Raw genomic sequence first — 25,948 nt, forward strand, 5'->3', positions numbered from 1 at the left:
GGAGCGTTTGTGTAAATGTTGGCAGGAGAGGAGTGTGTGTTGGTGATGTTGGTACAGACAGGACAAGGCTCCAGTGGTGGAGGCTCCTGTCTTGTCCTGTCGGGACCCTCAGAGGCAGCTTTCCTGGGAAACAGGCAGGTTCTGAGAACTTGTCCTCACCGCATGTGACTGGGTGTTGGATTTGGGGTCTGGAGCTACTTCCTTCTAACATCTCTGGTCCTCATTCCTTGCCAGTGAGTCACTTCCCCTCCCCAGGGATGAGTGCTTTTGTTTGGGTAGTTGCTTTACGCTGTGGGAGTTCCAGAGGACAGTGTGTGTAGGAGGGAGGGAGGGAGGAAGGTGGAACTGGCGCCTGCAGTGGGGCCTTCCTGAACCCCGACTTGAGAGACTGAGCAGATCCTTGTCTTCTGAGGCATGGGTTCCTCCAGGAGGGGGTCCTCCAGGAGTTCTGGTCAGGCCCTGAGGTGAAGGGGCAGAAAAGATACTCAGAGGTGAGCCTGTGTGTAAGGGGTGGCAGAATGGTGTCACAGTTCAGGCAGCATGGCCTCCTTTCGGGTCAGGGAACCCTTTTCCACCCTTAGTTTGATGATCCTGGCCCTCTGTCTGACCCCGCTGTCCTGAGCCTTGGGCCTGTTGTGCCTCCCCCTGGTGTGTGGGGACGGCCACTTTGGCCTGAACCAAATTGGGTGACTTATTCAACCTTCCTGTAGGATCATTGTGGAAGGGAGAGAAGGTGGGGCCTCCATGCCCCAAGGAGCATATGTTCTAACAGAAACTAGATTGTTAGATTTTTTGTTCACTGTCAAGAAAGGTTATAAATCAACAGGAGCAAACCTCAAAAGGCGGACAGAGCTCTGCAGACAGCACGTGTGCTCAGCCCTCTCGGTGCACCCTTGCCAGACAGATATTTGGGAACCCTCACTCTTTCCAGGTCCCTCCCTGCTCCACAACCTATAATGGCTCTTTCTTGCCCATCTTGTCAACATTGGCCGGGCGCCACCTTTCAGGGCCTGAGATAACGTTTGGCTTTGCCTCGGCTTCTAGGTTTAATTCCCCACAATCACAGTTCTAGTCCTCCGCTGCCCTCTGGTCTTCCAGAATGAGGACTTTTAAACTTTTCTGGCTGGGAGCCACAGTAAGAAATACTTACCCTTATTATGCGTGATGAATGCAGGTATTTTTTTCCTCTTATCTTTCATTCTTTTTTACTTATTAAGAAATGCTGTTTGTGACCCGAGAAATTAATTTCATGGCAGACTCATGAGTGGTGACCCCCAGTTTGAAAAGCAGGGCTGATTTAACACAATACTAATCACGGAAGCTCAAGTGAGAGTCAAGAAGAGTGGCAGAGCTGGAAACTGCCAGTGCAAACTCATCAGCCATATCCTGAGGGAGAAGTGACCAATCAAATCCGATAAGAAGTTGGTCCAAAAACATACTAGAGCAGTGGCCTCCAATAATTTTTTCTGATTGCACTGATTATAAAATTTTTTGCCTCAGTAAAAAAATGTTTGAGCATACACCTTCAATATTTGTCTGTTTTTTTAGTTTGTTACTATCAGCAGTTTGGTTGCAAATCTGTTTTCAAAGGTTTTAATAATTTCAGATGTTTTTCCGGATGACATCTCATCAGATCTGTTCAGGCAGTCTCCCCACTCTGGAGACAACTGCTCTCCCCAAAACCTTCTTCCTTCTATATTGCCGTTCCTTTCCTGACATAACCACTGTATCAGTCTGTTCTCATACTGCTGTAAAGATCTACCCAAGACTGGGTCATTTATAAGTAAAGGAGATTTAATTGACTCATAGTTCTGCATGGCTGGGGAGGCCTCAGGAAACTTACAATCATGGTGGAAGGGGAAGCAGGCACATATTACATGGCGGCAGGTGAGAGAGAACAAGCAGCAAGAGCAGGGAAAACTACCTTATAAAACCATCAGATCTTGTGGGCCCTCACTCCCTATCACAAGAACAGCATGGGGGAAATTGCCCCCATGATCCAGTCACCTCCCACCTGGTCCCTCCCTTGGCATTTGGGGGTTATGGGGATTACAATTCGAGATAAGATTTGGGTGGAGACACAGAACCAAACCATGTCAACCACAAAAATCTTGATGTGCTCCTTCTGTCCCCCAGAAATCTGGAGGGTGTTGTCTTTGACACCTCTCTCTCTTGTCTCCTCAACCATTCACTTACTGTGTTCTGGAGACTTGACTGCCCAGTAGACAGTCAGCTCTTCCCACCTTCTTCTGTCACATTGCTTCCTTTTTCCTCCCACTCCTCACAAGAGCCTCCCTCTCCTGGGATGCTTCTCTCCCCTCTCCACAAGGCCAACTCCTACTCACTCCTCAAGCCCCCACATAGAGGCCACTGCCTCAGAGGGATCTTCTCTGATCACTGCCCAGGGCACTTTCTGAGGCACCTTGGACTTTGATGGCTTTTACTGCAATTTTATTTTTATACTTATTTATGGTTTAGTTTGTTTAAAGAGTGTAGTTCTCCAGCATCGAGGCTGTAATTTCTTGATGTGTATGTGTGTGTGTTCAGCACCCAGGCCATACAGTCTAGATAAATATTTAATATAACAACCCTATGAGGTAGTTACAAACAGTATCCCCCCCGCCATTTTACAGATGAAGAAAGGTTAATTGCCAAAGGTCAGCGGGTTAATAAATGTGAATGCTGGCCTCATACCCATTTCTTTCCAATTACAGTGTGCACACTTACCAACAATTCTAGATAGTTCATGTATTAACTCATTAGGCTAAGGCTTGAATTTAAGTCCCATCTACCTTGCTTATGCCAGACCATCCCTCTACAGCCATTCTCCTTCTTGTGCTAGTCTGAGTTGTACTTAGGATCTGAATGAACAGTTTACCCTGTGTTGTTCTGGATAATAACACCATCATTTTCCCCGCAGTCCATCTCCTGAACCATTCTTACAGCACTGGAGAGGACCTGAGCCTACCACCTATTGAGTAAATAATTACTGATTAGTTGATGGTTATCAGGGACTTGGCAAAGACTTCATTTTACTTCCAAGTTAAATCCCTTGACTTGGTGCAGACCTGTTCTGCAGCCAAGAGCAAGAAGACCGTACCTTCGATTCAAAAGCGTTTTAACTGTTCCAATTTGCACTTGTTGGCCTTCTTCCTGGTGAATCTCAGTGTAATTTCTGGCCGAGAGCCAAGAATTTAAGGGTCTTCAATACCAGGAGTAATTTCATGAGTTGCTGATGGCTAATTAGGGATGATTACAGTTAAGAGGCTTTCCTTTCTTAATAATCCCCAGAAAGGGCCTGTGGTAACTTAAAATCTTGATTCTTTTCCCCTGAGAATGGAATTGTCTGGTTCTCATGACTATCTTTTCATAAATCCTTGTCATTTATCTTCCCACCCACCTTTTCTGGTGAAAAGAAAGTCTGAAGTCCCTGGAAGAAACAAGAACATAATGATCTTAGAGAACTCCGCCTTTATTAGAAAGGATCCCTGGCCCACCTTGGAACCTTGCTTCATTTGTCTTTCCCTTCAAGGAGATGCAGCAGGAGAGGAGACTGGACCATGCTCTGTTTTATTCTCAAGTTTTATTACATTGCAACCAATCTGCCCATCCTGGGCTTTCTGATGCTATTTATAACTTGCCTTTGAAACTATTGGCTCTCTTGACAATTTTTAGAAATTGTGTTTAGTGAGGGCTTCTGAATGAAGTAGTATTTGTGGGCAAGAGGTTTTACTGTGACAACAGTAAAACTGTTTTCACTGTGACAACATATTTTAAGTGTTGCTTGACCTCTTCTTGCGTCACTGTATTAGTTCATTTTGCGTTGCTATAAAGGAATGCTTAAGACTGGGTAATTTATAGAAAGGTTTATTTGGCTCCCAATTCTGCAGGCTGTACAAGAAGCATGGTGCTGGCTGGCATCAGCTTCTGGTGAGGACCTCCGGAAGCTTTCAATCATGGTGGAGGAGGAAGGGCAGTCAGTGTGTCACATGGCAAGAGAGGGAGCGAGAGAGAAGGGAGAAGGTGCCACACTCTTTTTAGGCTCTTTTAAACAGTCAGATCTCACCCTAATAGAGCGAGAACTCACTCATTACCACAAGGAGGGCATCAGGGCATTCATGAGGGACCCACCTGCCTGACCAAACACCTCCATTGGGCCCCACCTCTAATACTGGAAATCAGTTTTCAGCATGAGATTGGAAGAGGACGAGTATCCAAACTCTCAGTATCATCAGAGCTACTATTTACTGACAGTGACCCTGCCCCAGCCACTGTCTAAGCATGTCACATGCGTCCCTTCATTTAATCTTTACAACGACCTGCAGGAATTCTTTAGACAGTATCTTTTAAATAAGTTTTATTGAGATATAATTCATTTCCCATACGTTTCACAATTTTGTGTACAATTCAATGGTTTTTAATATATTTGCAGGGTTGTACAACCATCACCACAATCTAATTTTGGAACATATTTGTTACTCCAGGAAGAAACACTGTACCCTCCCATGAACTCCTGCAACCCCCAATCTCTGGCAACCATGAATCTACTTTCTGTCCCTATAGATTTGCCTATTCTCGGTATTACCTATAAATGGAATTATATAATGCATGCTATTTTTGTATCTGGTTCTTTTCACTTAACATAATGTTTTCAAGGTTCATCCCCATTGTAGCATGTATGAGTACTTTATTTCTTTTTGTTGTTAGGCAATAGTTTTACTCAACTTGCAAAGACAGGGAAACCAAGACACATGAATGTGACATGACATCTGTGGTCAAATAGCTTGTAATAGATGGGGCTGGATTTCCAGCACTAGTGTGCCTAGCACCAGCTCCCCTATTAGCTCAGAGTCTGAGGTGATCGCTCTGATAGTAATTTACTGAACATCTTCTGTGGGTCAGGCACTGTGCTGGTTGTCTTGTAAACTTGTTACCTCATGTTCATATCTAATCGGATTTCAGTTGGGAAATCCTGGTAACCATCACTGGGCACTTTTGTTTTAGTATCTTCCATTTGCTCATTTCTGGTTTTGCTGACCCAGTTATGCTTCTAGAATCTTCCTAAGTAAATGTTGCTAAAAATAACATTGTTCATTTCTGTAGGACTTGAACGCCACTCCCAATTGCAGAAAATTGGCAGTGTCTCTGAAGAGCTCTTGCTTTTGCCTGGACCCTCAGCATCATGGTTTCCCATTTCATGGGGTCTCTCAGGTAAGTGAAGAACCTTTTTTTAAAAAAACAGGAGAATATGAAATTTGATATTTGCATTGTACTATGTTGTTTCTTAAAGTAAGTGACCTTAACGGACTGAAGCTGACCAATATTTTTGATACAATACGTCGACATGCGTAAAAGTTTGCTATTCAGAAGGGCCTTGGGAGTTGTGTGCTATGCTGAGTGGCTTGGGGTCGAAGTCAATCTACTGCCTTCTGGGAGACTTTTTCTAGGCTTCAAGAAATTTTTTTTAGGCCGGGCATGGTGGCTCACACCTGTAATGCCAGCATTTTGGGAGACTGAGGCAGGTGGATCACATGAGGTCAGGAGTTCAAGACCAGTCTAGCCAACGTGGTGAAACCCCATCTCTATTAAAAATACAAAATTAGCTGGGCATGGCGGTGGGCACCTGTAATTCCAGCTACTTGGGAGGCTGAGGCAGGAGAATCACTTGAACCCTGGAGGCGGGGTCAGATCAATGTATATTTATCATGGTTGCATAATAGAATTGTCTAAAGAACTTTTAAAAAATTGTTCTCTGGTTGCAACACCATAGATTTTTGATTGAATCTGGTATTTTAAAATGATGCTCCCTCTTGTCCCTTATGTGCAAAACATTTTTGACTTTCACCTGCATTTTAAAATTCAATCTTCATATCAACCATGTGTGGCAAGTTGAGTAAGTACTATTATCCCTTTTGTGTAGATCAGAAAACTAATGCTCAGAGAGCTTTCATCATGGCTGTTGCCTTCCTTTATGTGCAGAGTTAGAATAAGGGCTCTGAGCATTGGAACTGTAGTCCATGTTATTGAGGTTGTTTTCAAACTTTTTAAAAAGGTTGACAGAGCCTTTTAAAAATTCCTCCATCAAAATCCTATGCAAAATCTCAATATATAAAATAGACAATGACAGTATTTTATTAATATAAATGTACTTTATAAGTTTAAATTTATAATATTTATACATTATGAGATCAATGCATTAATTTTGATAAATACCAACATTTGAAGTCAGGATTTATGGTTGGCAGCTTAAATATCTGCCCTAGCATCTAGTTTATTTCGCAGCTGTTTTAGCTGCATAGCATTAAGAAAATGCAACCCATGCAGGTAAGTACTTGCAGTTGGTAACAATTCTGTGATGTAGCTCATCTTACTATTTTAGGATACTATTTAAATGAATTGATTGAGAATCTGGAATGAGGGGAAGGAAGAACGTTTTGTTTCAAAGTTGAATCATTACGGTATCTTGCAGTCTTTTTTTCCATAACTGTACATTAATCCCAAATGCCTAGAACTTACAACAGAAAGTAAAATGCTCTGTAATATATAACATATTATATATGATGGTGCCACAGGTGGTTGGCCAACCAGGGCTAGAGCATTTGCCAAGCAGATGCCCTTGGGCTAATGCCTGGCATTTAACTGAGTACGGTGCATGTGTGTGAGCTTCAGTATGTAGTTGCTTATATAATTTTACATGAGCAGACGTGTGTAGGCCTGCAGTCCAAATACCCGCAGAGAACTACAAACCTCTTCATCAATGACATATTCATATGCATGTCACATATGGTCAGAAAAGAAAGAAAAAGCTTCATTCTGAAGGCTGTATGATATTGAGCCATGAGGAGGACAGCCCATATTAATGTTTGGTGGTCTTTTCAGGATAGAAGTTGGCATCTAGTACAAATTAGCGTGTGTCCTTTTTTAAAACTGTAATTTTTTTTTTTTTTTTGAGACAGAGTCTTGCTCTGTCGCCCAGACTGGAGTGCAGTGGCGCGATCTCCGCTCACTGCAAGCTCCGCCTCCCGGGTTCACGCCATTCTCCTGCCTCAGCCTCCCGAGTAGCTGGGACTATGGTGACTGCCACCACGCCTGGCTACTTTTTTGTATTTAAAGCTATAGTTTAAAAAAGAGTTTAAAAGATATTTTAAGACATAAAATATGCATCTAGTTTGAGGAAATTCCAAAATACTGTTGTAAAACCACAGGGTGGTGAGAACCGCAGTTGGCCCACAGGGTCACTGTAGGACCACGGCATTTTAAGCACCAGGGCCCCATGTGGGACAAAGAAGTTGAGGTCACAGTCGGTTATTGAACTGGTTTGAAAAGGGCAAGCAGATTATGAAAGGTAGGTTCACCACGTGCTAAGCTCGTGTGAGTCTGGCTGTCATCAGAAAGGCCCCTAAAAGTGCTTGAGGACCCTCAAAAATGTGGCCACCCAGGCTGCACAGGCAGGGAGTTTCTTGGGAGGAAGTCCCTTCTGCAAAGTTTTTCCTTAATGTCTTGGATTGTTTTCTTTTTTTCTTTCTTTCTTTTTTTTTTTTTTTTTTTTTTTAAAGAGACAGGATTTTGCTTGTCACCCAGGCTGGAGTACAGTGGTGCAATCATAGCTCACTGTAACCTTGAACTTCTGGGCTCCGGCGATCCTCCACCTCTGCCTCCCAAGTATGAATAGCTATGTCCTGGAATTTTAATGAATGCCCCTGCAAACAGTTAGCCTCCTGTAATGATCTGAGCAGGGTGTGTGGTATGGAGGTCATCTCCCTTTGCGGGAGGCCTGGGGAACTCACCTCTAAACTGTGCATTATTTCAAGGAAATTGCCCACAAAAGAGAAATTAGCAGGATGGGAGTAGTTGAAAGCTAGATGCTACCCTTGTGGTGGAACTCTGGAAGCCTTGACAGGCCTCCAGCACGAGAGTCCTGCTGCAGGAATTGTTTGAACAGGGCTGCTCAGCAGGACATTTTGCCAAGAATTCTGCTGTCAGTACTAGAGAAAGAAAATGTGAATTACGAGGATGGCTGATTCTTTAGGAGATCTCAGCTTGAGATTTCCGTCAAATTCCCTTCTTCATAAACCAGGTGCACATCAACCATTTTGCATCCCTGTTTTTAGGGCCACGTAAATATATTTTTAAGAGAAAAAGAAGCAAAACTAGAGTGTCTTTTGTTTAAATGCTTTTCAGAATGTTATGGGGAAAAGGGCTATGGTTACTTTAAGAGTGAGAGGTCTTTGACAAAAGTGGTAGATGGGACGCACACACACACGTACACACATGTTAAGGGATTTTTAATATTTATCAAGGCAACTAAATGCATAAAGATCAATTGGAAAAGCTGGAGAATTTCTCAACCTAAAGAGAAAACAGGTTAAAATTAGGAATTAGCTGCCAAGAAAATCCCTGAAAGAACATTTAAGGGGAGTCACAACTCTGATACACAGAGACTTCATTTAAAAATCCCTCCCCCATTTTGCCAAGCCACAGAGAAACAGAAAAGCAGCTTCCTTCTCATTGAAGGAGACAGAATCCTTGGGCATTAACATCGCAAGAGTATCTCTGCCTTGCTCAGAGTGTATAGTAATAAAAAGAATCACAGTTAAACCTAGTAGCAGAAGAGGCACTAAGATTTTAACTCTCGATGGTTCTGGTTGGGGATTATCACTGAATCTTGGACAAGTTCTGGATGCCATGTAAAATTCAGGGCAATTGAAGTCCATGTGGACCAAAGGGTAGGCTAACCCTAGTTTAGGAATGTTTGTCATCTGTTAAAAATTAGAAAGGAAATGGTACTAAATGATACAGAATTATTTATGTTTCTTAAAGACTTATTCCAAATTATGCACCTTTTTTTTTTTTTTTTTTGGATGCACAATTACGTCTTTATGTGTTTGTTCAGTGAGTGATAGGAGTGAAACACAATTTTATCCCTAGAACAGTACAATAAATGCTGATGGCTACTTGACTTGGCCAACAAAATTTCTGGAGCCAGTCTGCTTGACCAAATGCTCTTCCTTTACTTCAAGGAGTGCTTTTGTAGGGTTGACATATTTTCTATTTCGAGTGAAAGTGAAGAAAAAACCAGAACTCTCAAATGCCAAACAAGTAGTGAAATTGGCAGGAAATAAAATTGATTTTGGTGATTTTTATTTTGAACAGTAGTTTTTGAAGAATTACAGATGTAATGAGAGTGATTACAAAGTTAGAAGGTGATTTTTATAGATCTTATGAGGGAGACTTCTGGATTATTTTAAGGGTTTTACAGGTTGATGGCCCTAGGTCAAGTGTCTGGTTTTAGTCTTCTGAAACTTAAAGTTTTTCTTTTCCTTGATACATCCTTCGGTAAAGTATTATTACTTTAATGCCTGTCAGCTACTGCACTTAGAAATACAACCAAAAGAGTTGAGGAAATGAGAAAGAGAAAGGTGGCTATTCTTAGGGGTAATTGAAAAAGATCCTGAATACAGAAAGGAAGAAAGGGGTTTTAAAAACATGTTTGTATGTGTGAGAAAGAGAATGTCCCAAGTAGTGATATTTCAGGTACAACTGATCATTGAAAACTGAAATTTCTCTCAGGGGTAAAGAAATATGTGATAATTGTGTGGGGTCATGGAGTCAATCAGTGTCCCTGTGCCAGTGATCAGGAAATGGGGAGAAAGAGGATGGGGAGGAGGGAGTGGAGGAAGGAGAGGGAAGGAGAAGGAGGAGGAGGAGGAGGAGGGGAAGAGGAGCACAAGGAAGGGAGGCCAGGCCTGGATCACAAGTATTAAACTTCATGGTATTAATAAGGCAGGCCAGAATTTGTGTAACTTACATCTAAACTACTACTTGGTTGATGCTTAATAAATATTTGTTGAAGAGTAAATGAATAAATTAATTACTACTTTTTATGTACAATAGATAAGGTTGAAATTTTCTCTTTCCTGACCAGGATGGTTAGCTAGTTAATTACAAAAGTAGGGTGAAGCATGGAAATCAAACAAATGACACACACACACCTTCGACAGTTTGCTTTTAACTTAAAACACATGTACATCCATTCACCAGTTTTTTGATTTGGGGCCATGGGCCTTTCTTTGCTCATGAACCCCTGATTGTCTTTCTTGCACAAACCACACCCATAAGCGTTATCTGAGGTTTCCATTTGGGTTTCTTTAAAGTGTAGTGAGAATTTAAAGACATTTGCAAAGCAGTCTGAGTACCAGAATGATTCTGGATTTTTATTATTTTTGCCCCTAATCATTTGCAGTTGTCTCATCCACACCTAATTTGCCAGTTTTTTTTTTTGTTTTTTTTTGTTTTTTTTTTTTTTATCTTGGCTGCTTGCCTTTATTGAATCTTTCCAAAGCAATTAACTTCATTTTTGTAGAAACAACTAACAAATGCTCTTTCTTCTTATACTTGCTTTCACGGGTTTGTGTACTATTTGAATACTTATGTCATTACAAAGCAATAGCAACTGGCATAAACAGGTGTGGGAACATGGTTGACACTATGTGAACACAGCACATCTCGGGGTGCAGGAGGGTACAAGTGTCCCAGGGAAGAATCTGCCAGAGTCTTGTCTGTGGGAAGCTTGGGAGGAGCCATCTGAGTGGTAGGCATAGAGGCTAGGAGGAAATAAAATAGATTTTTGGAGGGCTGCCCTGGCAAACCCCCATCTGTAAAATGACGGCAAGCATTCAGACAGTATTGATTTTTCTTTATGCCTGGCACAGGCCTGTACCTGGATCCTGTCCTCATCACTCACTCCTTGACTGTGGGATTTGCTAGAACATTCTGTACCCAAAAAGGTTCAGTGGAGTCAAGGTGTGATCACTGGGCTGCCAATTACCCATTCCTTACATCTCTAAGTGGATTTTTATGCCTTAGGGTTAACATTGACCCCTTCTCTTCCTGCCAGGGATTAGAACCAGTAATTCCAATTTATAGAAATCTGCTTTTTACCAGTGTCTTCCTTTTCCTAGCTCTTTGATTTTTCCAACAGGGAATTCTGGGATGAACTTAGAAAATATTTTCTTGATGAAAACTGTCACAGAGCAGCACTTTTTTTTTAATTTTTATTTTTTAGAGACAGGGTCTCTCTTTGTTACCCAGGCTGGAGTGCAGGCACAGTCATAGCTCACTGCCACCTCAAATACCTGGGCTCAAATGACCCTCCCACCTCAACCTCCTGAGTAGCTTAGACTACAGGTGCATGCCACCAGGCCCGGCTAACTTTAAAAACATTTTTTTTGTAGAGATGTGATCTCACCATCTTGTCCAGGCTGATCTTAAACTCCTGGACAGCAGCACTTTCTTTAGTAACTGGTATTTCCTCCCTCCTCTCTTTCTCCTTTTCTGCCTTCACTTTATTCTATCCTTCCATTCTGTTATTCACTTGATATTTATTAGTCTTGAGGATGAGTCAAGATTATGCAGATTGTTTTGCTTGCTGCAAAGGTGTATCAGAAACCATTTCTTCAAGAACCCTGCCATTGAGGAGGGAAATTTACCAAAGGGTGTTGTGTCTTTAAAAGCTGTGCTGTGTAGGCCAGCACAGTGGCTCACTGTAGTCCCAGAACTTTGGGAGGCTGAGGCAGGCAGTTCACTTGAGCCTGGGAGTTCAAGGCCAGGCTGGCAACATGATGAAACCGTGTCTCTACAGAAACAAACAAACAATTAACAGGGTGTGGTTGCATACACCTGTGGTCCCAGCTTTTCAGGAGGCTGATGTGGGAGGAACACTTGAGCCTGGGAGATCGAGGCTGTGGTGAGCTGTGATCTTGCCACTGCACTCAGCCTTGGTGACAGAGCAAGACTCTGTCTCAAAAAAAAAAAGGAAAGAAGGCTGTGCTGTGTTAGAATACCTCACATTGCCAGAGGTACTGCTCGAGAAAATACAAATGGCTACAAGACCTAAGAACCTGGAAACAAGTGATGAAAACCAATTTGCAGTTAGAATATGTGTCCTTAAGTCCACGCTCTATAATGGAAATATTTCACTCTGCACGAGCCAGGCAGGCCTTTTCCCGGGGCCTGTTGGTCTTGGTTTGGCTGCAGCTTGGTTATCTGAATGTTTCCAAGACCAAGGCAGATCCAGAGGGAGCCCAGTTAAGAGGACACAGGGTCACTGACAGTACAGTAAACAACACCTGATAGCAGGAAGGAGACAGCTAAATGCCAGCCAGATTCCAAAAGCCCTAAGGGTCTGAGGATCTCAAGCCCCAGGCTGCTGTACGCCTAAGACCAAAGACCGGCACCTTGGGCTGCACAAATTGATATTCACCTTGGTGCCTCTGAGCCATCTAAGAAAGGTTACTTAAGCTCAGATTAATTTGTGTAAGAAAACAGAGGAAATAAATAGAATGTATTTTTTTAAGTTTGGGATTTATGTGGTTAGCTTCATTTATTTTGAAATTTAGAATGTCCTCTGGTGGGACTGGATGAATGCAGCTTTATTGCATCCACCTAGTTTCTGATGATTCTTGCAAGCAGTGGCAGAAAATAAAGGAGCCCGTGAAGCCACCAGGCTTCCCCACCTCACGCAGAGTGGGGAAGAAGGTGGATGTAATCAAATGGCAAATGCTTGTTTTGTAAAAACGTGTTGTGTCCTAATGAGGCCCCGCGGCACAGTGGCTAAGAGTCCAGGCCAAGGGTCTGACCGCCGGTGTTAGAAATCAGGCTTTACCACTTAGTAGGTATGTGTGGCTCTTTGGCAAATGACTTAGTCTCTCTTTGCCTCAAATTCCTTACCTGCAAAATGGGTATAATATAAGTGTCTGATAGGATGGTTGTGAAGTACTACTTGTGAGCCCTGAGATCAATGGTAGCCATCAGCTCTTTGTTGGCTAATGTCATTGGTAACCCATCCCCCTTCCTTGCTGCCTTTACTCTTTTTTTTTTTTTTTTGAGACAGAGTCTCGCTCTGTCACCCAGGCTGGAGTGCAGTGGTGCGATCTCAGCTCACTGCAAGCTCTGCCTCCTGGGTTCACGCCATTCTCCTGCCTCAGCCTCCCGAGTAGCTGGGACTACAGGCGCTTAGCTGTTGTCAGAAGAAGGCAGAGGGCAGAGCTGAGCACAGTGAAAATGCATGCTTAGCAAATATTTTTGTTTTTCTGAGACGAAGTCTTGCTGTGTTGCCCAGGCTGGAGGGCAGTGGTGCAATCACGGCTCATTGCAACTTCCACCTCTCGGGTTCAAGCGATTCTCCTGCCTCAGCCTCATGAGTAGCTGGGATTACAGGCACACACCACCACGCCCAGCTAAATTTTGTATTTTTAGTAGAGATGGGGTTTCACTGTGTAGGTCAGGCTGGTCTCAAACTTGTGACCTCAAATGATCTGCCAGCCTCGGCCTCCCAAAGTGCTAGGATTACAGAGGTGGGCCGCCGTGCCCGGCCAGCAAACATTTGTTATCTCCAGAGTGCACTAGGCAGGATTTCACTTCAATGCTAAGATTTTGGCTCTCTTTTGCTAAGGTCGATATAATTTTATTAGTGATCTGGTTGCTCCCAAAATATCTCTTGGGTTGTATTAACTGAGGAAGAAAGGAAGTAGTTTTTTTTTCTTGTTTTGTTACTTGATATGCCCAAGTGGTGTTGTTCATTGAGGTAATTCGAGGTACACAGGGGCTGTGACAGTATCCACCCTCAGCGCAGCTGAGATGGTAGGGGGCATGAAGAGTGGGATTGGCCAAGGCAAATACAGAAGCCCAGAGCCCCAGTTCCATGATGTAAATCTTGTACCAAATTTCAGTGAGCATTATTTTCTACACGGGGAAATGAAATGATGGAGTGTTTAAAACCTAGAACAGCACTGGGTAGATGGCAGAACTTTTTTTTTTTTGGTTGGTGTGAAGTGTTAGGTTATTTCGACTGCAAGGTGAATCGGAAAGTCTTGGTAGGAATGTAGCTTCCCCCCGCCACTTGGAAAGGAGTGTGTGATTTGTTTGCCAAAGGCCCTGGTAGCCTTCAATCTGTCAAAACGTTGCAAGCTGGGAGCGGTTTGCCAAAGCAAACTATCAAAGTGAAATAACACACGAGTTGCACACACAGAGACACATGCATGCTCTCTCATTCTCCAAACATTAATTTTGAATTGGGTCAGGAGGAACAAGGATTTGGGCTAGATTGTTGGTGTTTTGAAAAGAGGTGGGCACAGCTACAGATACCAATTAGCTAAGTATGCGCAAGCGGGGTGAGGTATCCTAAAACAGAGTGTGCTGAGCAGGGGTGGGAAACTTTCAGCCCTTGGCAGAGTTTCCTCTGGCCCCTGGGGTTATATATTGCTGTGCCTGCTGTTATTGTAGCCCAAAGAATAATTGCCCCTCTGGGGGAATTTATTCTATTCCATTCAGAGCAGAGACCATTTAATATCTCAGATTTTACTGCAGAATGAATTTTGTTGGGTACCCCTATGCATTTTAGCTTCAATAGGGCCCAGTAAATGAAGAAAAGAAGCATTTGAACATCTAAATACAATTTGTTGCACTTTTGTAACAAGAGGCACCAGCGAACATTTTGCTGCCGTATCTTGTCACCTTCTAAGGATGGTTTTTCGGAGAGGGGTAACACAGAAATTCAAAAGCAGAACTGATTTTTATAAATCCCTCATAAAAGAAAATTGTAAAAGCTCCCGAAGTGGCTTTGGACATTTTTGAATATGTTAATTCACCGTATTTTCACTTAATCTTGAGATTTCAGGGGTCACCAAGATGGTGAAGCATCATTCTTTAATTCAGTGAATTAAGCTCCTGCTATATAGCAGCCACTCTGCTAGGTGCTGGGGAATAAAGTAGTGACAAAACAAACTCCCTGGTCTCATGGGGCTTACATTCCCTTGGCTAGAGAGAGAGAAATTTAAATAAAGACATAGTATGTGAGACAGTAAGTGCTATGGAGAAAAGGACTGGGCTGGGAGAGGGACCACTGTTTTTTGTAGGCTCAAGGAAGCCCTGTGCAGACAAGATCCTTTGGGCAGAGACCTTAAGAAGTGAGGGAATGAGTAGAATTGACCAGGCAACCTGGAATGCAGTTCCTCGGAGTCAGAGGAAAACCTAGATGTGATCTCCCTCCCTCTCCTGCCCCAGGTCCCCCGAATGCTATGGAAGTGCAACCTCAGATCAGTGATTATCCAAAACTGCTCCGTACAAATATGTGGCTACTGTGTGTGCCAAGAGCTTTGAGGCACTGAGGTGTAACACGTTTATGGAGCTGCTGTTTTTTTTTTTCTTTTAACAAAACCACACCAATCTGGTTTTCTTTTTAAATGAGTAAGCAGTGCCAGAATGTGTTACAAATGATTCACATTTGTAGGCCTGGGTTCATAATGTGCTTTCTTGCTCATTAACTCATTCGAGGTAGGAAGACAGGTTATATAATTCCCATTTTACAGATGAGGAAACTGAGGCATAGCGAGAGAAGGCGATTTGCCCTAAGTCATGCAGCCATGGAGCATGGACTTGTGAGTTGTGATGCACATATTCTTGGTTTAGAGGTCAAATTGGATCCAGTAGGGATACAGCTAGAAGATGACTATCCTTTTGCCACCACTGTCTGGGAACCCACTCTCTTTAATTCTCCTGCCCTATTGCTGGAAGACGTCTTGGGCAATATTTCCAGTGCATTATGTGTGTAATGAACAGGCTCATTTTCAAGTATTTAAAAGTCCAAAGAAAGTTGTGTGTGGTGGGAGTAAGAAGGAGAATCATTTTAGAAGTTATCCAGGACGTTGGTAACATCACCATCTAGACCTGAACCATTAGCTTCCTGTGTCCTGAATAGTACAGATCTGTGCATCTGCACTGGACAGGACAGACAGAGAATGTTTCCATCATTGTAGAAAACTCTATTGGACAGTGCTGCTCTAGATCCTCAGCAAGTTATAATTCAACTCTTTTATTCTTCTCCCCACTAATTTCATATTATTGTCCCAAATACATCCCTTGTTTGGAAGAATGTTGTTATAAATACAGTATATTAAAAGGAAAGTCTAGCCTGTGCACGGTGCTCATGCCTGTAATCCTAGCACTTTGAGAGGCCAAGGCGGGCGGATCACCTGAGGTCAGGAGTTCGAGACCAGCCTGGCCAACATGGTGAAACCCCATCTCCACTAAAAATATAAAAATTAGCCAGGCGTGGTGGTGCCGCCTGTAATTCCAGCTACTGGGGAGGCTGAGGCAGGAGAATCACTTGAGCCCGGGAGGCAGAGATTGCAGTGAGCCGAGATCAAGCCACTGCACTCCAGCCTGGGAGACAGAACGAGATTCTGTTTCAAAGAAAAAATAAAAATAAAAGGAAAGTGTAGTCAGATACAAACATTTTGATCTCTCATCCAGGTAAAAACTTCTTTTCTCCTCTAAGCTGGTCCTGTTGTAGCCTCAGACCCCTGTAGTAGGGAAGAGGGGGTTTGGTTGGTTCCTTCACACTCCTAGTTTCCTGCCCTGCCCACTTACTGTCATTGTGAATTCCTTCAGGGTGAGGCGCAGGAGAGGAGAGGAGAGGTAACCAGCAAAGAGGTTCCCAGTGGGACTGGTGTTCCTTGTAATCTGGTGCTGCTGTCCTTGGTTGCCAGATGTCCAAGTTCCAGATTCTCCTCTCTCGGGGCACTTTGGAGAATTTCCCCCTCACTAGGTTCTCCTGCTGCACCATGCCCTCGTGCAGGCTATGCAAATCTGCTGACTCCTTAAGGTCCACCTCCACCCTCCAGCGCCTGTACTCCATGGGTATAAGCTGCAAGCTTACTTTCTAGGAAACGTAGAAAGTAAAATCTTTCTGGTGAAAATCTTTGGTGAAGTCCTTTCCAGATAACCTAAGTTCCGTGTCTTTCCATGGTGCTAAAACAGCATCTCCTGCCCCTCCAGGCTCTAAAAATACAGACTGTTCTCACCTAGCCCTCTCTCCATTCTTCCCTCCTGGATACTCCAGCTAGGGTTTGGCCTTTAGATGTTTTTCAGAGGAGAATCAGGCACTAATCCTTGTACCCCCAGATACCAGGGCATCTGGATCAAGCTCTGAATGTTGTCCCTCTTGCTTGGCTTGGGGAAGAGCTCCACTTTTCCTTCCCCATAGGGGAGTGGAGGGGCTGTAGGCAGCTCTCCTGCATAGTTTTCAGGGAAATCCACACCCAACAAACTCCATCCTCCAGCCTCCTTGTGCATACAGGTGGGAGGTGAGTGAGGGGATGACGGGCACCCGCTTTGTCGTTCCTGAATAGGCAGTGCAGCTGCTCTCTTTGGAATGTGTGCATACTTAGTACCCATGTTCTCAGCTCTGGATCCTCAGCTGCAACTCCATGACTACAGCAAGAAGGATGCCTGCAACAGCATATTACAGACCATCTTCCCTGCTTCTCACCACATTGCACAGTCTCTAGCCAGTCTGTCCATGTCCGTTCTGTGTGGTCTGCTGGGTCACTTACTTACAAAACAGGAGCTGGGGTGGAATTTTGGATTCTTAGAAATGGTGGATGCTTCATCGAACTCCACAAGACCTAACACCCAGCTTCAGGCAGGTTTTCCTCATCTCTACCCTGACGTGGTGGTTTTTCTTGGTCTGGGGCAGTGTTTCACATCTCTCAGTTGTGTTGCAAGTCTCAAAAAGGTTGGGAACCACTATATTATTTAACTTAGGTTAAATACGGTTTGACAAATGGTCAAAAGATATAGTGGCCTCGTTGCAGGGATGCTTAAAATAATGACACTGACGATTTGAAATCATGAGACCTTGGGCATTTAAATTTATTGACAATACTTGTCTCGCCTTTGGTCCGAGGTTACGTTTCCAATCACATTCAGGTGGGACTTGGGGCAGGAGAGGGAGTGAAAGATCTAGGTTTTCCTCTGACTCAGAGGAGCTGCATTCCGGGTTGCCTGGTCAACTCTACTCCTTCCCTCACCTTCTTACTTACTAACCATGCCAATTGTTTTACCTCTGTCATATTCAATGATCCTCACAGAAGGTGAGAATGTTTGAGGCATGAAAATGCTAACTGACCCGAGATCACCCAGATGGGAATGATGGAGCTGGGATTCTAGCCTGGCTCCATGCCTTCTCCAGCACACCCTGCTGTCTCAGCCGGCTCCTATTTCCCCACCTCCTCTTTATTCGATGACATTCCCTAATCAGGGCTGGTGACAGTGAGGCTTAGCACAGCTAATCCCACCCATGGAGAACATATGTGACATCAAAAGGCTGGAAAGAGGCAGAGGAATGGTTCCCAGGAAAGCATGAGCTGTAAGGAGAGGAACTTCCCTGGCAGGCTCAAAGCCCACACGTTTCCCTGACCCTACCACCCATGAAGGACCGCATGTGGGCTGCACTAGCACTCCCTCTGCCAGGCACGGTGCATCCTCTTACTCAGTTCTCCCCTGAACCTCTGAGCCAGTTCCTGTTATTATCCCCGTTTTTCAGGGGAGGAGACTGAGACTTAGAGAGGTTAAAGCTCCGACCTAGAACACCCCTGCGGGTAAGCAGGAAGGCTGGGATGTGATCCCACACCTGCCCCATGCCGTGCCTTGCCACAGCACCATGCTGCCTCCCTCCTATGGGGCCGACACTTTGTGTCTTCACTGGGTCGTGTCCCAGGACCTGGGTTGGGCTGTTTCCCCTCATCCACTGATGAGATGGTGATGCTGCCTTCCACTGGGTGCTGTTGCCTGGAACATACTCACCATCTTGCCTGTTGCTATTTTCCCTTTTCAGTGTCCTGGGTTCCCTCCTGCTGCTTGGATTCCAGTTCGTGTGCCCACAGTCTTCCACTCAACACAGGAAGGTAAGCCATGGCCGTCCAGAGGTTTTCTTCTCTGCCCAAGAGGCTAGGGTCACTCTGGTCACTGCCCTGAACTTTGTTCTATTTGAAAGTGAGTCACCACTGATCCTGAAAGGAAGCACAATTTACAGAATATGGAGTGTACTATTCTGTTCTCGAATTGCTATAAAGAAATACCTGAGAGTGGGAAATTTACAAAGAGGTTTTATTGGCCCACAGTTCCACAGGCTGTACAGGAAGCATGATGCTGGCCATCTGCGTGGCTTCTGTGGAGGCCTCAGGAAGCTTACAATTATGGTGGAAGACAAAGTGGGAACAGCACTTCACATGGCTGGAGAAGAAGCAAGAGAGAGAACGGGGTGGTGCCATATACTTTTAAACAACCAGATCTCACGAGAACTCATTGTTGCCATGACTGCACCAAGGGGGACAGTGCTAAACCATGAGGAACCATCCCTATGATCCAATCACCTTCCACCAGGCCCCACCTCCAACATTGGAGATTACAATTTGACATGAGATTTGGGTGGGCACACAGATCCGAACCCTATCATGGAGCTTAAAATGTGAAGCTGATGCCTGGAGTCGGTCTCTGATTTGGGAGCAATGGCAGCTTTGCAACATGTGTTCGCTGCTCACTGACAGCTGAGAGGTCAGTGAGAGCACTCTACACAGGCATGGGCAGGGCTTAAGGAACCCACTTGGAAATGGAGGAGACCAGTATGGAGCTTTTACCCTCTCTTGGGGCACCTTCAAGGTCAAGGGCAGGGATAGAGCTGCAGCTGTAGCTGTGGCTGTTGCTATGCAAGAGAACCCCCTGACAGGGAGTCATGATCTTCAGTAGAGGGACACAGTCACTGCCAACTGATGGCCAGGTAGGGATGGAACTGCGAAATAAGAACCTCACCTTCTCTTTCCTCTCACCCCTCATTTCTTGTTGGTGACTCCCTTTGGCCAAACCAAGCAGAAGGCAGAAGATAAGAAGGCTTTGATGCAGTCCCCAAAGGCCAGCCTCCTGGGCCACAGGACTGGGTGGAGAAGGGTAGACAGCATCTAAAGGAGCAAATGGACAGTAATGCATACGCTTCCCTTCAGGCTTTGTGTGTTTTGCAGTAAATGAACCATCCACCATTGCCTGAATAAGCCTAATGCTGCCCTGCAACCGAGCAGGTCCTTGATCAACGTTTCCTTAGAAACAATGCATGACAGGACTCTTAGAAAGTCCGTAGAAGCCCTTTCTGCTACCTAGGAGCTCCTCCTGTCTACCTGGAATCAAATTCAGACTCCTGAGAAGAGATCAGTTATTTGTATCCAAGTGTGACCAAGTTGGTTGACTCCTTTCCTGAGAGAGGGTTTTCTTTTCTTTTTCTTTGTTTTTGAGGTGGAGTTTCGCTCTTGTCACCCAGGCCGGAGTGCAATGGCACGATCTTGGCTCACTGCAACCTCCGCCTCCCGAGTTCAAGTGATTCTTCTGCCTCATCCTCCCGAGTAGCTGAGATTACAGGCCTGAGCCACCACACCCAGCTGCTTTTTTTTTGTTTTAACAGTAGAGACGGGGTTTCACCATGTTGGCAGGCTAGTCTCGAACTCCTGACCTCAATCAGGTGATTGATCTACCCACCTCGGCCTCCCAAAGTGCTGGGATTATAGGCGTGAGCCACTGCACTGGCCTGAGAGAGGGTTTTCATAGGGGAAATTCAGGACAGAAGGGGGCCAAGAAAAAAGAGTATGCGCACATATTTGGCTAAACATGACCCTTCTTGGGAGCAGTTCTTCGTGTTTTTATCTGATTATAGTCTAATTTATTTTCTGTTTCGATCTGTTTTTCTGGACCAGGTATAAACCCCTACTGTACTGTATCTCCTACTAGGATGTCAGCTCCATGAAAGTAGGAACTTACTGGTCTTGTTCATGGCCCTATTCCCAGCTCCTAGAATAGAGCCTGGCATGTTGTAGGTGCTCAATAAAATCCTTGTTGAATGACTGACTGAATGGAAAACCTGGCCAAGGTCTAAGCATCATTTCATTGGATTCACCTGGAAATTTGCACCCCCCCCCCAACCCTGCTTACTCTGCTACATCATCTCTATTCATAATATCAGGACTCAGAAAGGACAACTGCCTACTTTTATTATGAAGTTATATTATTTATTAATGTTTAGAATTATCAGGTTTGTTAATCCTAACAGTTGAATCAATTTACTGTGTTCCTCTTGTTGTTGTTGCTCACATAGGCTATCATAACTGAAAATACCTTATACATGATCAATTTACTTTGCTGTCTCCTGTAATTTTTCAAGTTAACCTGAATGATATGTGAGTAACCTGAACAAAAGGTCCCCAAATAGGTATCACTCTCATCTTTCTTCAAGTGTTTGCTCTGAGAAATGGGGAAAAAAAGATTTATAAGTTATTTTATTATTAAAATTTTTTAATTGATGTAGTAATTGTACAGATTTATGTATACAATTTGGTGTTTCAATACATGTGTATTATATAATGATCAAATCAGGGTATTTAGCATTCTAGTCACCTCATGCATTTATCTTTTTTTTTTTTTTGTGGTGAGAACATTGAAAAGCCTCTCTTCTAGCAATTTTGTCATATATAATACCTTACCGTTAACCATCATCAAGCTACTGTGTAATAGAATACCAGAACTTACTCCCCCTGTCTTTGGTAACTTTGTACCCATTGACCAACCTCTCCCCACTCTCCCCTCTTTTCTTTCCCCTCTTCTCCTCAGTCTCTGGTAACCTCTGTTCTCCTTTCTGCCTCTATATCAACTCTTTTTTTTTTTTTCAGATTCCACATATGAGTGAGATCTGTGATATTTGTCTTTCTGTGTCCAGCTTATTTCACTTTAAACATAATAACCTCCAGGTCCATCCATGTTGTCCCAAATGAAAAGATTTCATTCTTTTTAGTGGCCAAATAATATTTCCATTGTGTATATATACACCACATTTTCTTTGCTGTTCATTTGTTGTTGGACACTTGGACTGAATCCATACTTTGGTTAATGTGAATAGTGCTGCAGTAAACATAGGGGCACAGATGTTTCTTGAACATTCTGATTTCATTTCCTTTGGATATATATGCAATAGTGGGATTGCTGGATCCTATGGTGGTTCTATTTTTAGTTTGTTAAGGAGCCTCCTAATGTTGTCTATGGTGGCTGTACTAATTTACAGTCCCACCAACAGTACGTAAGTATTCGTTTTCTTCCATGTCCTTACCAAACACTTGTTTTATCTTTTATCTTTATTTATTTATGTATTTTTTGATGGAGTCTTGCATGGCCTTTCCGGGCTGGAGTGCAGTGGCGCGATCTCAACTCACTGCAACCTCCGCCTTCTGGGCTCAAGTGATTGTCCTGCCTCAGCCTCCTGAGTGGCTGGGATTACAGGCATGTACCACCACATCTGGCCAATTTTGTATTTTTAGTAGAGACAGGGTTTCTCCATGTTGATCAGGCTGGTCTTGAACTCCTGACCTCAGGTGATCCACCCACCTCAGCCTTCCAAAGTGTTGGGATTACAGGCAGGAGCCACCGCACCTGGCCAACACTTGTTTTCTTTTGTCGTTTTGATAATAGCTGTTCTAACTGGAGGGAGGTGGTATCTCACTGTGGTTTTGATTTGCATTTCCCTGATGATTAGTGATGTTGAGCCTTTGAAAATATATTTTTTGGTCATTTGTATGTCTTCTTTTGATAAATGTCTATTCAGATCATTTGCCTATTTAATCAGATTGTTGATTTTGTTTTGCTTTGTTTTGTTTTTGATGTTGAGTTATTTAAGTTCCTTATATATTCCGGATATTAGCCCCTTGTCAGATGTATAGTTGCAAGTATTTTCTCCCATTCTGTACGTTGTCTTTTCAGTTTATTGTGGAAATTTACACCCCCTCACTTCACTGTTTCCATTGCTGTGCAGAAGCAAAGTTTGATGTCATTCCATTTGTTTATCTTTGCTTTTGTTTCCTGTGCTTTTGAGATCTTATTTCTAAAATCCTTGCTCAGTCCAGTGTCATAAAGCATTTCCCTTATGTTTTATTCTAGTAGTTTCATAATTTTGGGTTTTGTATTGAATCTTTAATCCATTTTTAGTTGGTCTTAGTAGGTAGGGGTCTAGTCTCTTCTTCTCAGGTGGATATCTAGTTTTCCCAGCATTATTTATTGAAGAGATTGTCTTTTCCTCAATATGTGTTCCTGGCAGCTTTGTTGAAAATCAGGTGGTGTGTGAATTCATTTCTGGCCTCTCTATTCTGTTCCATTGGCCTGTGTGTCTGTTTCATGCCAGTAGCATGCTGCTTTGGTTACTGCAGATGTGTAGTATATTTTGAAGTCAGGTAGTGTGATGCTTCTTTTTGCTCAGGATTACTGTGGCTATTTCGGGTCTTTTGTGGTTCCATATGAATTTTAGGATTATTTTTTCAATTTCTGTGAATAATGTCATTATTATTTTGATAAGAACTACATTAAATCTGTAAATTGCTTTGGCTTGCATGGCCATTTTAACAATATTAATTCTTCCAATCTATGAACATGGGATATTATTCCATTGTTTTTAAAGTTTTCAATGTAGAGATCTTTTACCTCCTTACTTAAGTTTATTCCTACGTATCTTATTTTAGTTTGTGTATACTATTATAATTGGAATAATTTTCTCGATTTCTTTTTCAGATAGTTTGTAGTTAGCATACGGAAATGCTACTGATTTTTGAATTTTGATTTTTTGTGTCCTCTGACTTTACTGAATTAATTAGTTCTAAGAGTTTTTTGGTAGAGTCTTTAGAGTTTTCTGTATGTAAGATTGTGTCATTGCAAACAGGGACAATATGATTTCCTTCTTTCCAATTTGGATGCCCTTTATTTTTTTCTCTTGCCTAATTACTCTGGCTAGGATTCCCTATGTTGATTAGGGTGGTGAAGGTGGACATCCTTACCTTGTTCCTGTTCTTAGAGGAAAAGGTGAAAGCTTTGCTCAGTATAATGTTAATATAATTTATACTATTCAGTATACATTATCCAGTATAATGTTAGCTGTGGCTTTGTCATATATGACCTTTATTGTGTTATGGTACATACCTTCTATACTTAATTTGTTGACGGTTATTATCATGAAGGAATGTTGAATTTTGTCAGTTGCTTTTTCTGCATCTTTTGAAATGATCATATGGTTTTTGTCTTTCTTTTTGTTCATGTGGTGTGTCACATGTATTGATTTACATATGTTGAATCATCCTTCCATCCCTGGGATGAATCTCACTTGATATTAGTGAATAATCTTTATAATATCCTATTGAATTCAGTTTGCTAGTGTGTTTTTGAGAATTTTTGCATCTATGTTCATCAGAAATATTGGCTTACAGTTTTCTTTTTTTGTTGTATCCTTGTCTAGTTTTGGGATCAGGATAATGCTGGTCTTGTAAAATGAACTTGGAAGTATTTCCCCTTCTTCAATTTTCTGGAATAGTTTGAAGAGAATTGGTGTTGGTTCTTCTTTAAATTGTTTGTAGAATAGAGCAGTGAAGCCATCTGGTCCTGGGTTTTATTTTGATTAAAGACATTTTATTACTGATTCAACTTCCTTACATGCTATCGATCTCTTCAGATTTCCTGTCTTTTCATAATTTAATCTTGGTAGGTTGTATATGTCCAGGAATTTATCCATTTCTTCTGTGTTCTTAAATTTATTGTATAGTTGTTCATAGTAGTCTTTTTCTGTTTATCAGTTGTCATGTCTCGTTTTTCATACCTGATTTTATTTATTTGAGTCTTTTCTCTTTTTTTCCCTTAGTTAGTGTACCTAAAGTTTGTCAATTTTGTTCGCCTTTTCAGAACACAAACTCTTTATTTTTTGATCTTTAATTTTTGTGTGTGTGTCTTTCATTCATTTCTACTCTGAGCTTTATTATTTCCTGCCTTCTACCAATTTTGGGTTTAGTTTTTGTTCTTGAAATTCATGGTTAAATTATTTATTCTTGTTTTTTGAAGTAGGAGTTACAGGAGGTAATGGGGAAAAGCACCAAAAAACCTATTAACCATTCTTGCTTGTCTGAAGGAATTTTTAAATTTCCCTTTTAATTTCTTCATTGACCTACTGGTTATTTAGAAGCATGTTGTTTAATGTTCATGTATTTGTAAGGTTTTCAAAGATTTTCTTGTTGATTTCTAGTTTTACTCCATGGTGGTGTGAAAAGATACATGTTACATTATCTTTTTAAATTTGTTAAGACTTGTTTTGTGGCCTGACATGTGATCTAACTGGGGAATGTTCCATGTGCAATTGAGAAGAATGTGTATTCTGCATCTCTTGGACGGAATGTTCTGTAATTATCTGTTAGGTCCATTTGGTCTATGATGCAGTCTAAGTCCAGCTTTTCTTTGTTGATTGTCTGTCTGGGTGATCTGTCTGTTGTTGAAAGTGGGGTGTTGAAGACTCCTTCTACCATTGTATTGCAGTCTATCTCTAATATTGATATAACAATATTTGCTTTATATATTTAGATGCTCCAGTGTTGGGTGCATACATATTTATAATTATATCCTCCTATTGAAGTGACCCCTTTATCATTATATAATGACCTTCTTTTTACAGTTTTGGATTTCAAGTCTATTTCATCTGATGTAAGAATGGCTGCTCCTGCTTGCCTTTGGTTTCCGTTTGCATGGAATATGTTTTTCTACCTCTTCACTTTCAGTCTGTGTTTGTCTTTAATGGCGAGGTGAATTTCTTTTAGGCACCATATAGTTGGATCTTGTTTTTTTTTAATCCATTCAGCCACTCTATTTTTTTAAATTAGAGCATTTAATCCATTTACACTCAAGGTTGTTATTGATAGGTAAGGTTTTCTGCCATTTCGTTAATTGTTTCCTGGTTATTTTGAAGATCCTTTGTTTCTTTCTTCCTTGCTTGTTTACATGTGTGGTTTAGTGGGTTTCTGTGGTGCTAAGCTTTGTTTCTTTTCTCATGTTTATTTGTGTATCTGTTGTAATTTCTTTCTTTGTGGTTACTATGGGAGTAGCATAAACAGTTATAATAGACTATTTCAAGCTTAAAACAACTTAACTTTAGTTGCATTAAAGTACTTTACATTTTTCCTTCACCCCAATTTGTGTTTTGGTTGCCTTAATTTACATCTATATCTTTTGTATGTTCCTCAGCCACTAATTGTAGTTGTTGATGTTTTTGACTGTT

At 42.3% G+C, this 25,948-nt stretch overlaps 1 protein-coding gene across 1 annotated transcript in view; it reads left to right on the forward strand.

Annotated features, from left to right (window-relative positions):
• Positions 1-25,948, forward strand: part of THSD4 (thrombospondin type 1 domain containing 4) — a 664,019-nt gene that overhangs the window by 20,317 nt on the left and 617,754 nt on the right. The window contains exons 2-3 of the mRNA XM_038010111.2: positions 5,104-5,211; positions 18,677-18,746. Of these exons, the coding sequence (XP_037866039.2) occupies positions 5,183-5,211; positions 18,677-18,746 (99 nt within the window). The 5' untranslated portion in view covers positions 5,104-5,182. The remainder of the gene's footprint in view (positions 1-5,103; positions 5,212-18,676; positions 18,747-25,948) is intronic.

This window comes from Chlorocebus sabaeus, chromosome 26 (assembly GCF_047675955.1).
Source record: "Chlorocebus sabaeus isolate Y175 chromosome 26, mChlSab1.0.hap1, whole genome shotgun sequence".
Lineage (NCBI taxonomy): Eukaryota > Metazoa > Chordata > Mammalia > Primates > Cercopithecidae > Chlorocebus > Chlorocebus sabaeus.